Here is a 15,090-nt window from a genome sequence, read left to right as displayed (position 1 = left end):
AACTGCAGATGAAGGCCACTTTACATCCTGTCTAAGCTCTACCACTTCCTGTTTTAAACAAAATGTCTCCCATAAGAAACAAAATGTTTTGCTTAAATTATCCTGATAAGTGCAAAAGTTACATCTACCTTTTGTCTATAACCTGCACTTCAAATATATATATATTTTTTCATTCATTAGTCCTTTCATGGGAACAACTGAGCCTAACAAATGGACCTGCTCCCAATCAAGTGATTTCATGGCTCAGTTGGTAAAGCATTGCACCCGTATCACAGGGGTCATGGGTTTGAATTCCATTGAAGCCACTGAAAGCAATAATTATTGCTTTAATTGTCCTGATAAGTCCAAGGATCACATCTATGTTTTGACTTCCCGTTTTGCTAGCTGTATTAGAGGTGATAACTACATAGAATGATTTGATATATAATTAGAAAGGAAGCTGTCTAGAGTGAGGGAACAGAGAGGCATTTTGAAAGTCTTTAATAACAAAAGTGCATAAGGTTTTGTGTCTTACTGATGTCTTGGTCCTAGGGGCCTCGGTAGAATTGTAGACAATTTTTTGACTTGCCATTCAATTTAACACCAATACTTTGGAGGGCTTTTCGGTTACTTTATGATGAGTACAATTCCAGGGGCACAACACAACAGGATAATTATTTTTATCAAATATTGCATCAGAGGCACAAATTTTCAGTTTTAGCCACTCATTTACATAACATTTTTCACAATGGCCCCATGAATTCATGAATCCAGCACATGCATCAGAGTCCTTTTCGGCCTTAAACTGGTTCGTTAATCGTTCACTCGTCAAAAAATAAAAGATGCCAGTTTTCACACGAAAGGCTCACAGTGCACAAACTACAGGGACGACTTCCGGTTTGTACCTCTAAATAATTCAGTTTTCTCTTTTATTTTAGAGTCTACGGAAAAATAATGCAATATTTCTGTCTTGACGAAAGAAAAGTACCGAATATGAATAATAATTAGCAACTTAGTCATACTGTAATCATTGTGCTCTCGTAGCACCTTGACTTGAGCTTACTGCTTATAGCTTTACAACCACCTCGGCAAAGGAAACAGACCATCAAAAGAGGTATAACAAATTATAAAACTTACTTGTATAAGCTGTACCAGATCTAGGCTGTCTATGTATGGTGGTAATGGGATATTCTGCCATCTGTAGAGCTCCTTGATCAAGTGCTTTGTGGAACGAAGAAGCTGATAAGACGAAAGAAACACCATTGTTAAACATAAACCAGGCTAAATCACAAACAATGACAGGGAATTACCATTTGCCAAATAAAAAAGGCACAACAACATCTTACCAGATTCGGTGAAGTTGGTTCAATACAGCTTAAGGATTCAACAATTTGAGTAATTTTTGCATCTTCACTTTCCGCGAACCACATTGGTGGCGGGATGGGATATGATTCCTTCAGATTTAACCAACAGCAAACACTGATTAGAAGGGTTCCGATTGAGACCCTTTTGGATTTCTTAGTTTGTTAGATCGAAAATTACTATAACCATCCATTTCACAGAAGCTTACATATATATTGCAGTGTACTACATGCTCGCCATTTGGTGCAATAAATCGGTATACCACCTCGTCCAAACCGTTGGCTTCAACACGGAAATGTTCGTGCCGCAAGCCAAACGTTTTCTCAAGGATACTAAGCTCCCTTTTAAGTTCTTGAAACTTGGACATTTGCCTTTCTCAGGCAACAACGAGAGCTATGTTTTGGTGGAAACACTTTCCATCAAAAAGCAACAACCATTCCTGCTATCGAAATGAAATTTCGCGTCGATCTCGCGTCTCGGTGAGAAATTCACTACCGCTGACCAGTTCCTCAGGACTTCGGCATGTCACAGAGAAAGAAAAGCCCCAGTGAAAGCCCCAGTGGGTATGGGAGGGGAGAATTCACCAATCAATCAAATAATAAAGAAAGTCGTTTTCACGCCGCTTAAAATAGGTTTAATGGAAATATCTCGTTCGCGTTTCAAGCAATATAAAAACCCTATGCTTAAAACACAAATCAATGTTTTGGGGTGTTTTGTAAATTTTTGGTGATTTTTCGGTATATTTGGGAAGAGATAGTTTTTCTCAAAAGAGCAGTAAAATTTGGAGAAATAAGAAATAGTTAAGATTTGATGTAGTTTGAAAATTAGACTTTGAAGCTAAAAATTTATTTATGGACACCCAAACAGTCCCCCACCAACCTGGTGTGCTCTTGGGTTGGAGGCAACTGTCTGTTGGTGTTCCAAAAATAATTTTCCTTCTTTTATTCCTTCTTTAAACCTCTTAAAATGCCCTTAAAATTCACGTGTACCCCCACCTTAACAACAATGGTACCGGTACAGCCCTAAGAGTAAATAACTTGGATTGTTTTTATGCAAAGAACCCCCCAAAAATGTATTGCATCATGGGATGGGGGAAATAGGGAATTAGATGTTTTGCGGAAAAGAACTTTATTAGCGCTGGAGCACTAATTGAAGACACTGTAAACTGAAATCAACAAGTTAACGCAAATCAAACCCGGCCTCAACTCACCTATGATATGACGCTGATTCAAGGAATCGAACCCAGGCCACATTTTTTTTTTTTTTTTTTTTTGTATTTTATTATTGTTTTTTAACATTTCCATATTGGAGTTACAGCACTTACAAAAACGAAGAAATTACAGCAATCACAAAAAAATATATGTATATACAGATTTGAGCTAACAAGTGGATGCTAACAACCACCCCCCACCCCCCAAAAGTTCCCCCTACATGATGCAGAAACACACACACACACACACATACAAACACACCCACAATAGCGCTGTGTTAGAATATCGAAAAAGATATAAAAGCACGTTTCAATCTTCAACATCTTCAAAACCGCTCTTACTCCATTTAATAGAGTGAGCTTGCCAATTATTGTTCCATTTAGCAATTTTGCTCTCTAATTGGTAGACAAACTTAATTCTTTGCAACAGAACGTAGAAAAGTGGTTTCAAATTGCTGGACCTACAATAATAAATGTACTGTTTTGCGATGAGGATAATATGATTTAATAAGAGGAAGCAATCTTTCCTTTGCCAGTCACCAAAAATTATATTTGCTGCAGATAGTGATTCAACTTTAATTTGTCTTCCACTACACCAAGCTATGAGTTCTTTCCACAGCAATGTAGTAAAATGGCAAGTCACAAAAAGATGTTCCAGGGATTCGTCCAACATACCACAAAAGGTGCACAATGAGGAGTCTATTTTGCCAATTTTTTTCAAAAACGTATTTGTCACTAAATACCTATTTAAAATTTTATATTGAAATTCTCGTGACTTTGTGTCTAAAGCGACTAGAAAGGGCAAACTATGAATTTCGTTCCAGTCCAAACAAACACCATTAAAGCTTTCATTAAACTTTGAATGAGCTGTCGGTGGAGTAACAAAACCAGAGACCAACTCCCTATAAACCTTCTTAAAGGTCGCCTCAGTGATCGAGACCTCCTGGTTATTGAGCACAAGTTGAATTTGGTCCTGAATAACAAAAGGACTCTTGTTCAAGTATCCATTTATTTTCAGCGACTGTCGCCACGGTGCAGGGATTGCATCAACTAAGGACATCAAATCAAAAATATCTTTTGGAGAAAGATTCACCCGGCTTTGATTACATTGAGAAATAAATTGGTTTTTCTCTGTTACTAAATCGCCTATTTTGATTATTCCTTTACTAACCAAGCTTTGATTGAAGACTGATTTATTATTAATACATATAAATTTATTGTTCCAAAGAACAGTGTTGGAAATTTGTTCGTGCGAAAGCTCAAGTACATTGTTATCGGTGGCTGCGGAGCAATGCGAAAAACACTCAAAACATTCCCTGTAATACATTGGGAGGTTTATCGGTAGCTTTTTTATGTCAAAGTTGCAACAGAGGATGAACTTCCCCCCGACCTGTTTCAAATAGTGAAATAAAATAGTTTTCCAATTACAAGGTTCTTCATCCGCGAGTCTCTGGCAAAGCATTATTCTATGAGTCTTAATTATCGATTCTAAATGCGGGGCCTTCAGGCCCCCATCTTTTATGTCACCAACTAAGGAAGCTCGTTTTACTTTGTCTTTCCCTTTCCAGATAAAGTCAAATATAATCCTATTAGCCTCAGTTACCACCTCCTTATCTATACAAATTGATCCAGCACGGTACATTATCAGTGGAATTACAAAAGTTTTAACGATCTGAATTCTTCCAATTATTGTCAGATTTCTCCACTTCCAAAGTTGAAGTTTTGTTTTGACAGCATCTATTATTTCCTTAAAATTTAGTTTGTGTCTCAAACGGCTGTCATAAGTAAAATACACCCCTAATATTTTCACAGCTCTCTTAACGTTAATGTTCATAATACTTTGGTCCTGTGCTGGAGCCATAACCGAGTTCCCCAAGATAAACATTTCTGTTTTGTCAAAATTTATGACAAGACCCGAACAGATTCCAAACTTTGAAATAAGAGCAAGGAGGTGTCTAAGAGACCAATCGTTCCTCAGGAATACAGTAAGATCGTCTGCGAAAAGCTCAAGTTTAATTTCGATTCCATCCACCACAATCCCTTGAATATCCTTATTTTTACGTATACTAACAGCTAGTACTTCTAGGACAATAATGAACAAGTATGGAGAGAGTGGATCTCCTTGCCTCACACCTCTTTCTATCTTAAAAGGTCCGGTAGAGAACCCGTTATTAAGAACACAACTTGAAATATTTTGGTAAAAGGTTTGTATCCACTGGATGAATGAAGAGCCAAAATTGAAAGCAGCCAATGTGCTAAACAAAAAATTCCTATTCACTGAATCAAAGGCTTTCTGAAAATCTATTGCTAGCATTTTGCCGTTGATACCATATCTTTCAGTATATACGAGTATATCATCAATCGTCCTTATTGCATCATTGATTGTTCGTCCTTTAACATATGCATGCTGATTATGGTGAATTATTCTAGGGAGAACAGTCTGGAGTCTCAAGGCAATGGCTTTAGATCCAATCTTGACATCTACATTAATTAAAGAAATCGGCCTCCAATTAGAAATTTTTCGTTTGTCTTTATCTTTCTTTTCTATCAAAGTTATTATTGCTTGTTTTTGGGAATTTGATAGTTCACCTTTATCAAATGAGCAATTAAGACTGTCTACAAGAAGCTTTCCAAGACTTTCCCAAAACGCATTATAGAACTCAACCGTAAGGCCGTCGTTACCTGGGGATTTGTTGCTTTGAAAAGATCGCAAACTCTTAAAACACTCCGCAAGCGTCAATCTTCCTTCACACGCCATCGCCTCTTCGTTTGAAAGCTTTGGGATTGCCTGAGAAAGTAAGAATGTGTTTGAAACGTTGTTCGGGATCTTAGAATTGTCAGTCTTGTAAAGACTAGAATAAAAAACTTCCACTTCCTTCATGATTCTTTTGGGGTCAGAGGTAGGAAAGCCGTCTTTGGTATACACCTTGCGAATACAACTCTTGGATTTTTTGTAGGTTTCAAGGTTTAAGAAATATTTGTTACTTTTTTCTCCTTGCTCAAACCAGGTGGCCCTGGAACGTACTATCGCACCCCTTGATAAGTGCTCATAAAACAATTCGTACTCGTTTCGAATATTCTCCATTTTTTCCATATTTTCGGGGGATGGAAACACACTGCAATCCTCCTCGCACTGCTTTAATGAGTCTTCTATTACTTTCAAATTCTGTCTTCTGGCCTTAGCTTTAGCTTTGCTGTACTTAATCGTAACCTGTCGTATTCGATATTTGATTAAGTCCCAAAGAACTCGCTTATCAGTAACTTCAATGAACTCCTCTCGCCACACTGGCACACTCTCAGCTATAAGCTTACAAAAATCAGAGTCATCTAACAAACTTGCATTAAATTTCCAATAAGATGGACCGTGCTTTTGCTTTTCTACACTGCTAAACTGAAGCACAATAGCCGAGTGATCGGAGTTCAAAGAGGGAATTATGTCGGCACCCTCTACCTCCTCCTGGTACGAGTCACTCAAGAGCCAATAATCTAGTCTCCGTTGAAGAAAAGGATTTTTTTGTCTCCAGCTGAAGCGTTTACATACCGGATTCCTCACACGCCAAATATCTACTAAATCGAAATTTAAACATATGTCTTGAATGTGTTTGACAGAATCTTTTTTTGTGGGATTACCCCCAGAACAGTCAAAATCAGGATCGATAGCAACATTAAAATCCCCACCTACTACAATTTTTTGCTCAGCGCTTGTATTTAATTCCTCTACCATTTTTTCTAAACCGCTGAAAAATTCGCATTGCTCTTGAACCTTATTTGGTGCATAAATATTGACCAATAAGAAATCAGATCCCTGTACAGTGGCGTCAATCAAAATGTAACGACCGTTAGTGTCCAAAACGGACGATTTATACTCAAATTCCAGATCGTCTTTTATTAAAATCATTACCCCGCAACTGTGGTTAGTTCCATGTGAATAGAAACTCTTACCCTTGTATTGAGTATTCCAGATATCTTCCACCTCTTTCGTGCTATACGTTTCCTGGAGAAAAATAATGTCCGCCTTTTGCCGAGTCAACCACATAAACAAAGCTCTCCTCTTTATGGATGAACGAACCCCTCGAACATTTAAAGAGAGTAATTTAAAATCAACGTTATCTTTTGTGAAAGTGAAACATGAAGTAATTCTTCTCCAAGCTGGTTGAAACATGTATAATAAGTAAGTAACACGTAGCGCCTAACACAGAACAAAAACTACTTGATAAACACAAAAACAACACACATGTGAACAATGAACAAACACATGCATCCATACGCATTAAGAAGAGCAGCAGATATTCTATATCCATATGCCACCCTTGGGATTTAAGGACCACCGTTGATTCTCAACAATATGCAAAGGCCACAGGCCACATTGAGACGAGTAGTCTCACCACTGCGCCATCCCTGCATCCCCCCACCCCCCCTCCCCCCCGATACAGGACAGGGTTCACTCAGAGGGTTAATAGAAAGCTTGAGATTCTACGACGAGGACGAGAACGAGTACGAAATTTGACTGTCCGTTTTTACCGAAAATACTTGGAAGATTTATAACCCGGACGATTAATCTTACTCTTTGTCAGCAGTGTAGGTTGCTCAGTTATTCTTACTGCTGGTAACTGAGCCCTTTTGCTGATCGAAAAATGCCAAAACTGCTACCGTGTTGTTGACTTGTTGTGACGCGACAACATTTTTGCAAAACCTCGTACTAAAATGACGACGGTATCACGTTTTTTCCGCCAAGATGACGCTGGTTTGCGCGCGCTCACTATTGTTCTATGAGAAATTCTCGTAGTCGTAGTCGTTCTCGTCCTAGAATCTAAAGCTCTCTAATATGAAAGATGGAGGCTCCAGGTAATGGGCTCCCGTTAATCTTGCAGAGGCTGCTTGCGGCTCGATGCTTGAAATACCTAACGGCCCGGGTACACCGCTTCAGCATTTGCTTCAACTTCCTTTCGATTTTGTTGCACGATGTTGACTACTGGGGTGGGCAAACGGTTCACCATTTGATTCAACAAAGCTTCGCGAGAAGCCTGGTATTCAGTCCCAGGCTGCAGCCGCGGTTGTTGTCATTGAGAGACCGCTTAGAGCGCACGCGCATAGCTAACAGTAGGGAACTTAAGCAACGACGACGGCGACGGCACCGAGAACGTCATCTTAAAATATAAATTCGCGTCATTGTAATCACTTTGTAAACATGTCAACCCTTCTTTTATGACAAGGGTGTGGTAGTTCCTCAAAAATGACATTGGTCGGAACGGCGCTTAATTTAGGGGAGAAAATGAAACTTTAGCGTTAAGTGCTGACGTTCTCCTTAAAACCTAAAATTTGACTATTTCACGTTGTTGTTTTGCTGACGACGGCAAAGAAATGGATAAAAGTGAGAAACGCACGTGCAGGGCGTGCAAATCTATTGTTTTTGCCCACTAAATATGTAAATTTTTGACGTTCTCGTTGCCGTTGCCGTTGTCGTTGCTTAAGTTCCCTAGTGTTGAAAGAGAGGGGAAAAAGGTTTTAACTTTAATAAGAAAAATAACGCAAGGCGATAATAAACACTGTGAAGCAATGCAGTTAAATTTGACTTGACGTTTAATATGCAACATATCCTGCAATATCCATTTTCAAAAGTATCCGTTTTTTTGGAGAAGACCATTCAACATTCGCAATAACAAACAAATTCTGAATGAGGGTTGTTGAAGCAAACGTACCGGTAAATAAAATTTAAAAGCGTAAAAGCGTCGAGACATGTTCACTGACCCGTTGATTAGAGTTAAAGGCTTGGAGTTTCGAGTGTACATGTCCCATTCTAGCCCGTATTCTCGTTCCCAGAGCCCTCCGTTTCTTTTGGTCACGTGGTCGGCGAAACAAAAGGCTCTGGTAGCAGCCAATACCGGATGTCCGTAAATGTCGGACATCCAGCAGGGCGGACTTCTTTCAAGTTCGAATGATCGGGAGGATGGGGAAAGAAAATATTGGTACAATGGATGCTTCCTCAGCGGGTCATTTCGAAGTCGCGTTAAAAAGGCTTCGATTGCGCTTGAGTTAGGTGATATAGAAGGGGCAATTTCCGCGTTCATGTCTGCCTCCTCTTCAAAGCGAGTCGAAGTGCGAAGATTTTGTGATGGTAATTGGTTCTACTTTACATATGAATGAAAACTAATTTACATAAGAAAAACTTCGCACCTAGACTCGCTTTGAAGAGGAGGCAGACACGAACTCGGAAATGGCCTATTGAAAAGAGAACAGAAAGCTGCCCTGCATATCATTGCTGCGAAGTAAGTATATTATCATACTGGCCGGAAGTAAAATGTAATGCGTAGTAGTTGCAATTTTAATTTGTTCTGCGCGTACAATTTTTACCAGCCAATGAAAAAAATTTCAATTGTTAGGTGCTACCAGAACCTTTCGTTTGGCCAACCACGGGACGAGGGCTCTGGTAACAAGAACGTTCGTGTCCATGATGCAAAACGCGCAGTCGATCTCAGTGGGTCGGATCTCCTGTTCGGAGTCGTACTCGAAGTCCAGGAGAAGTCGTGCACTTCAAATTTACCTTGTCAGTCGTAATGACCACAAGTTGGTTGAGATACATCTAGTTTGATTGAGACCTCACAATTTTGTATCCTTTTAGCCGATAGAAGAACGAATGTCTACAAAGCCCATTACCGAGTAAGTTCGCGTGGTTCAATACCTGTTCAATACCTGTTCTAACCACTCGTTGAATTTGATCCTGGTAGTCCCTGGTTCGACTTCTCGGCTGCACTTCTAAATAGCCAACTGGTTTTTTCTTTGATTTCGTTACATTGGCTCACCTATGGGGAGGGCTCAATTAAATATGTATGAAAACGGTACGAAAATGGGCAGTTGCTTCTCAATCCCGAAAAACGACGCACTTTCAAACGACCCAAAAAAAACCAAAGATAACAGGAAGCTTTAATAGGCAGACAATCAATATTACATGGACTGTGAAGAGCAAGCGTTACAATCTTTCTAAACGTCTAAAAGCGTAAGAAACATAAACTAGAATTTCACAATTTTGCTGACAGAATTCAGTGTGAAGAACCATTTTTTCTGCGCAGCAATTTACAGAACTGTTAGGTCATATTTTTATTTTGTTTACACGTACGTTAAATATTCGTCAAAGCTTGTAATATTTGGATATCAGCAGTCATCACCTCTGTGCATGCGTGAGTTACTCTCAGTCTTCAAAATCAACACGAAAATTGCGACATTTCTTCAGTTTCTGCACATAATCAGTTGCGACCATATACATCAGTGTGCGTCATTTTTTCATCGACGAGTAATCATGTTTTGTTTTAATGCCCATTCTGAGCTGTTTTTCTCTAGCAGAAACATTCAGAATAGTTGTCGATGTGAACAAGCTACAGCACCTTATTCAAAAATGGCCGCCATTTTGGTATTCTTTTGTTTCCCTTTTGGCCTCGCTTTCAAGCGTAAATTTTAAAAGAATATTTCAAGAGCTACAATAGGTCTCGCAAAATTATGTAATTTCATGACCCACAAATGCCCAAAAAGTAGAATGAAACATTGCAATAACCACTCAAAAGTGTTGAACAACATAAAAGAAATACTGCAAAAGGAAAGAGAAGCATGGATGGACAGAAATGGACGAGATTGAAACGGATTGCATTTCGGTAATCTCAAAAAAAAGTGACCCCGACGTTTTTCAAGTTTATGGCAAATCGCCTGGATATGGGTCGTTTTTGCTCAGAATGGTCTTGTTTGTGATGTAACGGTAATTTTATCAATAAAAAAGTTCCACATTACCATTTTCGAGTATTAAACTCGTGATCAACTAAAGATTTCCCCGAAACACCCTAAAATAACGTGATATAGCCCATTTAACCTTGAACCAATTTGCAATAAAAAAAAAAGAATACTAAAATGGCGGTCATTTTGGAATAAGGTGTATTAACCTGTACTCGCCATGTTTCACATGAAAAAATCAGTAAAAAAACAAATATTCTATACAATATTCTATACATAGTGGTTGTGTAAACGATATAAGCTTTTTGATTGACGATTGATTGTTTTAAACAAGCCCTTGGCTTAAGAGCTCAATGAAATTACCAAACGAAGCAGTAGAGTATTAAGCTTGAATGTAACTAGACTAGAGTAAATGTGGTAAACTATTTCAGTAATTATTGAATCTCGCTTAGCCTTGCATCAGCGACGCTACATCTATCGAGCAATGAGTTCAGTGCTCCAGGCTTACAGCTACCTGAGCAAAGCCGGTCAAGCTTCGATCCCAACCTCGTTCCCAGGGTCTCTCTTCTCTGCCTCCTTTGTCGTTTAAGGAGGCAGAGGAGAGAAACCCTAGGAACGAGATTGCTCGATCTTAACGTAACTGAAGCTCGATTCAAACGGAATCGAAATTTCTACCGGATTGAAAATTTTAACCGCCCATTTTGTTCGCACGGAACCGTGCAATATTTTCGCTCTGTTCACACGGAACTGACGAAACGCGTTGAAGTTTAACCGTTGTCAGTGGTTTTACCATATGTTCATGCGCAGAGCGCTACTTTATGAAATCCAAAATGGTGTAAAGAAAGAGAAGGTGAAGGGGAAGGGGCCTGGAACAACAAAAATGAAACAACCCAAACCCATAAAAAAACGCTAACCTTTGCTCTAAACATTATCTAAAGCATATTGTTTAGGCCTAAGGTTAGCATTTTTGTAAAGGTTTGGGTTGTTTCAGCTATTGTAACCTTCACCCCTTACCGCCACCCCAGGCCCCTCACGTCCAAGGGCACTTTGAGATATGGAAACATGAAACAAGTCTTTACCGAAAGAGAAAGCCTAACGATAGTAGCTGAGTTACCACGCATAAATGCAACAACGCCTTCGCCATGCAAAAATTTAGACGGTCGAGGTGTTCACAGCGCGCCGGTTAAATTTTCCATCGTACCGCTAAAAATTCGTCCCCGATCTGGGCGTGCAAATTTTTGAACGGCGAGGCGTCTAAATTTTCGTATGTTTAGCGTGGTTCCGTGTGAACGGAACCTCTAAAAATGCACGAATTCTCAACCGGTAGACAATTAGTCCGGTACCGTGTGAATCGGGCCTGAGTGCTTTCAGAATTCACCAAATTTACTTTTTGCAAGCTGTAGTGCGGTCGCTGCGTTGCCTTAAAATCAAACTTGGGCAATTGATCAAATCCAAGTACTTTAACAGTTAACTAGCTTTTAATCTACAAGTGTTTGAAAACATATTCAATTTGGAACGAGGAATGAATCGTAGCTACTTTCATTCGTTCTTGAGAAGTAAATAAAAAAGTTAAAAAATATTTAAAAGAAATAAGATATTGGTGCTTTTATGACGCTCTGCTGTAGTGAAAAACAAGTGAAACAAGAGAGCGTGTTATTCCAAGACTATTTTAGCATAATTAGCAAGGCTAAAAATCTCCGTTAAATATTGACCCGTAGTCATAGTAGGAGCCCATTAAAAAAAAAAAGATTTACCATCGTTGTTTTTTAATAAAACAATGAAAAAAAAAAATTAAAAAATTGTGTTTCAAATGGCCCCTGTTATAGGTCCGCAAGGGAAATGCATCACATTTGACAACCCTGTTTATAAAATTTTGGAAATGGTTTTGCGCCCGTTTTACGAAATTCGAAAGCTTATAAAATATCGAATATTAGTGACCAAAACACAATATGTGCATGGTCGTTCTCAGTAGCCATGCATAGAATAAAGAGGCACTGTTTCAATTAAAAAAAAATACAAAGGAAGAATTCATATGAGTAAAAGCATAAGATGATTCAACATTTCACGTCTTCAATCTTGCTACAATCGAAAACTTAAGTTTACCAAAATTCTGCGCCAAAAGACAGCTTAGTCTCCGTGTACTCCTATACAACCTGGGTACCAAACGTGTTTTTCTTTGCCACACAATTGTAAAAAAAGCGAAGCCGTGAAAAAAAAAGCGCAAAACAGCTTTTGATACCCAATGTAAAAGAGACAGTGCTTCTTTACCAATGCGGATTCATACTTTTCTGGACTAAATCATAAACTTGACCTAAATTAATAACCGTCTTTTAACCTTACTCTGCAGTGGATAAGAACGTACCTAGCATTTAAAATATACTCCACGTGAAACATCAGTTTCCCGGGATTATTATTTCTCTACTCATGTGCATACTGTAAGTTTTTTCATTGTGACATGCTGTAAAATTAATCTTCCCAACCATAATTTGCCTACTGGATAATGATGCATCAACTTAAAACATTTCGGGCCAGAATTAATTTGCATATTGTCCGAGACTTTAGGAGCTATGTGTGCCACTGCACTGCAGTGATAAGCGACAAAAAGCCCGCTTAAAAACGGTCAAACTCGCGCTAGCTCGGTGCCAAATATCATACGAGAGCCGAAGGACTCCGATGGTCTGATTGTGAGATAATATTCCTCCAGCTCTGTAATTCGTCTTTCGAATGCAGGCGCTTGTTTTGATCTACTGCAAATGACCAGTCAAACCGTTTTTGAGAAGGCTCAACCGTAGACAGATATATAATATCTAACAAAATACCTTATCAGCTAAAAACAGCTGGTAAGAACGACTTGTTTCTCAACGTACAATTGTACTATGATGGAACTTTTTAGTGCTACGTTAGTAACAGACAACATTGTCTGTAATACGAACAAAATAAACTCTTTCCAAAAGAGAGACCTGTAGCGACGTTTCAGTCAATCGCAATTTTTATCAGAGAACGAACAGGATTGTACGGGATATCTGTAGCATTTTCTTAAAAGTGAGGTCTGTTTCACCGCGTGTATATCAGGAAAAGCGAAGTTGAAAAAAAGAACTAAAAAAGCTACATTGTAGCCAGGAAAGTGCACTGGTAACTGACCCAATTTTCTAAGGTCTGGTAAAGCTAGATTCACTACCAGGGACTCTTGAGTTAGCTGAAAAAACTGAATTCCGCTAGTCAGCGACTACAATCAAAGAGCATTTTTATCAACTCATACGTAAGGTTTCAACGAATGAAGCCTTTACATAGCTGCAATTAAAAGTCGGTCTCAGCCCCTTTAAATAAATTTTACCCATGAACCCTACACTTAACTGCCTAAAGCCGAACCCATTTACAAAACAGGGGCAAACCGACTCAACCCAACACCGCTTTTTAACACAAGAACGTTAAGATACAACACCTGATACAGCAGCGCGAAAATTTGCCTCTGACGGTAAATCTACGGCGTTGATAGGCTTCTAAACCTACCAGCTCTACTTCGTAGACGGAACGCCTGACTGATATACTCTTTGCTGCGGATATCGCCAAGGAGGACAACAACGACGATTAAACGGAACCTGTTTCGCCTTTCAGAATCCACTGTCGAGAGCTTGTACACTGGTACGCCTTGATTTGTGGGCGAATCGTACACGGAGTCCAAGTCTACCGTGAAGTAATGCTGTTGGCCTTTCTGCACCAGTGAAATAAAAAGAATGAGTTCATGGAAAATTTGGATAAGGGCGAACGATTTATAAGGATACGACACTAAAATGATGCGTAATCAAGTGAAGCTATGATTCTCGCAGTTATGAACGCAGTTTTAATAATTGCGTAGAGAAGCCTGAAAAATTCAGGATTTCAACGGGGTTTGAACTCGTTGACTTCTCGATGCCGGTGTGACACTCTAACCAACTGAGCTATGAAGCCACTGATGTTGGCAGCTGGTCATTTGTGGCTTCTAATGTTCCCGTGATGAATGTGAAATCACTTGATTTCACTTCCGCAATTCAATATATGATTCATTTCATGTATCATTACGTTAATTGATTCATTCATCTCGGGAACATTTGAACCCACAAATGACCGGCTGCCAACATCAGTGGTTTCATAGCTCAGTTGGTTAGAATGTCGCCCCTGTATCACGAGGTCACGGGTTCAAACCCCGTTAAAGTCCTGACTTTTTTTCAGGCTTCTCTACGCAATTGCTAAAATTGCGTTCATGACTGCGAGGATCATAGCTTCACTTGACTTACCTCACTGTTGGAAAGAGGTCGAAAGCTGCACACTTCGTGACGTTTATTGAAACAAGACGCCTAAAGGGCCTATTCGCGGAATGCGCAAACAGTTAACACAAATTGTCCAGTTACAGTGAACTTCAACTACAGGTAAACTTCGGAAAATGGCGAGAGATTACCAGCAAGATAAATCCGTAATATAAATTGAAGTTGTTTGTTGTAGAAACTCATTATTAACGTTACTAAATTTGCAAATGCAAACAACGAAGCCCTATTAGCGGGTTATCAGGATACGGGAATTTTCATTTCTTTATTTTTTGAGGGAGACTTTATTCAAATCCCACAGTTTTACTTGCTTCCTTAACTCCATTCATCCAAAAATTACAAGATCAGCCTTAAATCATCCGGAAAACGTATTACAAATCACAGTTCAACGTCTTATCATCCTGGGTGGGCCAGTTGTTGAAAAGCCGATTAACGCTAAACTTAGGTTAAAAATTAACAACGGAGTTTTATTCTCTACTCCCAAATGCTGTTCAAGGCTGAAATTCGGTAAACCCTTACGTT

General features: G+C 39.2%; 2 protein-coding genes across 2 annotated transcripts in view; both read right to left on the bottom strand.

Moving 5' to 3' along the window:
- LOC138038927 (ubiquitin-conjugating enzyme E2 Q1-like) overlaps positions 1 to 1,825 on the bottom strand; it is a 33,391-nt gene extending 31,566 nt beyond the window's left edge. The window contains exons 1-3 of the mRNA XM_068885019.1: positions 1,550 to 1,825; positions 1,326 to 1,433; positions 1,117 to 1,218 (exon numbers count right to left, since the gene is read on the bottom strand). Of these exons, the coding sequence (XP_068741120.1) occupies positions 1,117 to 1,218; positions 1,326 to 1,433; positions 1,550 to 1,708 (369 nt within the window). The 5' untranslated portion in view covers positions 1,709 to 1,825. The remainder of the gene's footprint in view (positions 1 to 1,116; positions 1,219 to 1,325; positions 1,434 to 1,549) is intronic.
- A 7,630-nt stretch (positions 1,826 to 9,455) lies between these two features.
- The window catches only part of LOC138038926 (uncharacterized), a 19,759-nt gene continuing 14,124 nt past the window's right edge, over positions 9,456 to 15,090 (bottom strand). Inside the window, exon 3 of the mRNA XM_068885018.1 lies at positions 9,456 to 13,979. Coding sequence (XP_068741119.1) covers positions 13,749 to 13,979 — 231 coding nt within the window. The 3' untranslated portion in view covers positions 9,456 to 13,748. The remainder of the gene's footprint in view (positions 13,980 to 15,090) is intronic.

The sequence above is a fragment of the Montipora capricornis genome, chromosome 2, assembly GCF_036669925.1.
Source record: "Montipora capricornis isolate CH-2021 chromosome 2, ASM3666992v2, whole genome shotgun sequence".
Taxonomy (NCBI): domain Eukaryota; kingdom Metazoa; phylum Cnidaria; class Anthozoa; order Scleractinia; family Acroporidae; genus Montipora; species Montipora capricornis.
This window is presented reverse-complemented; position numbering and strand designations above follow the sequence as displayed.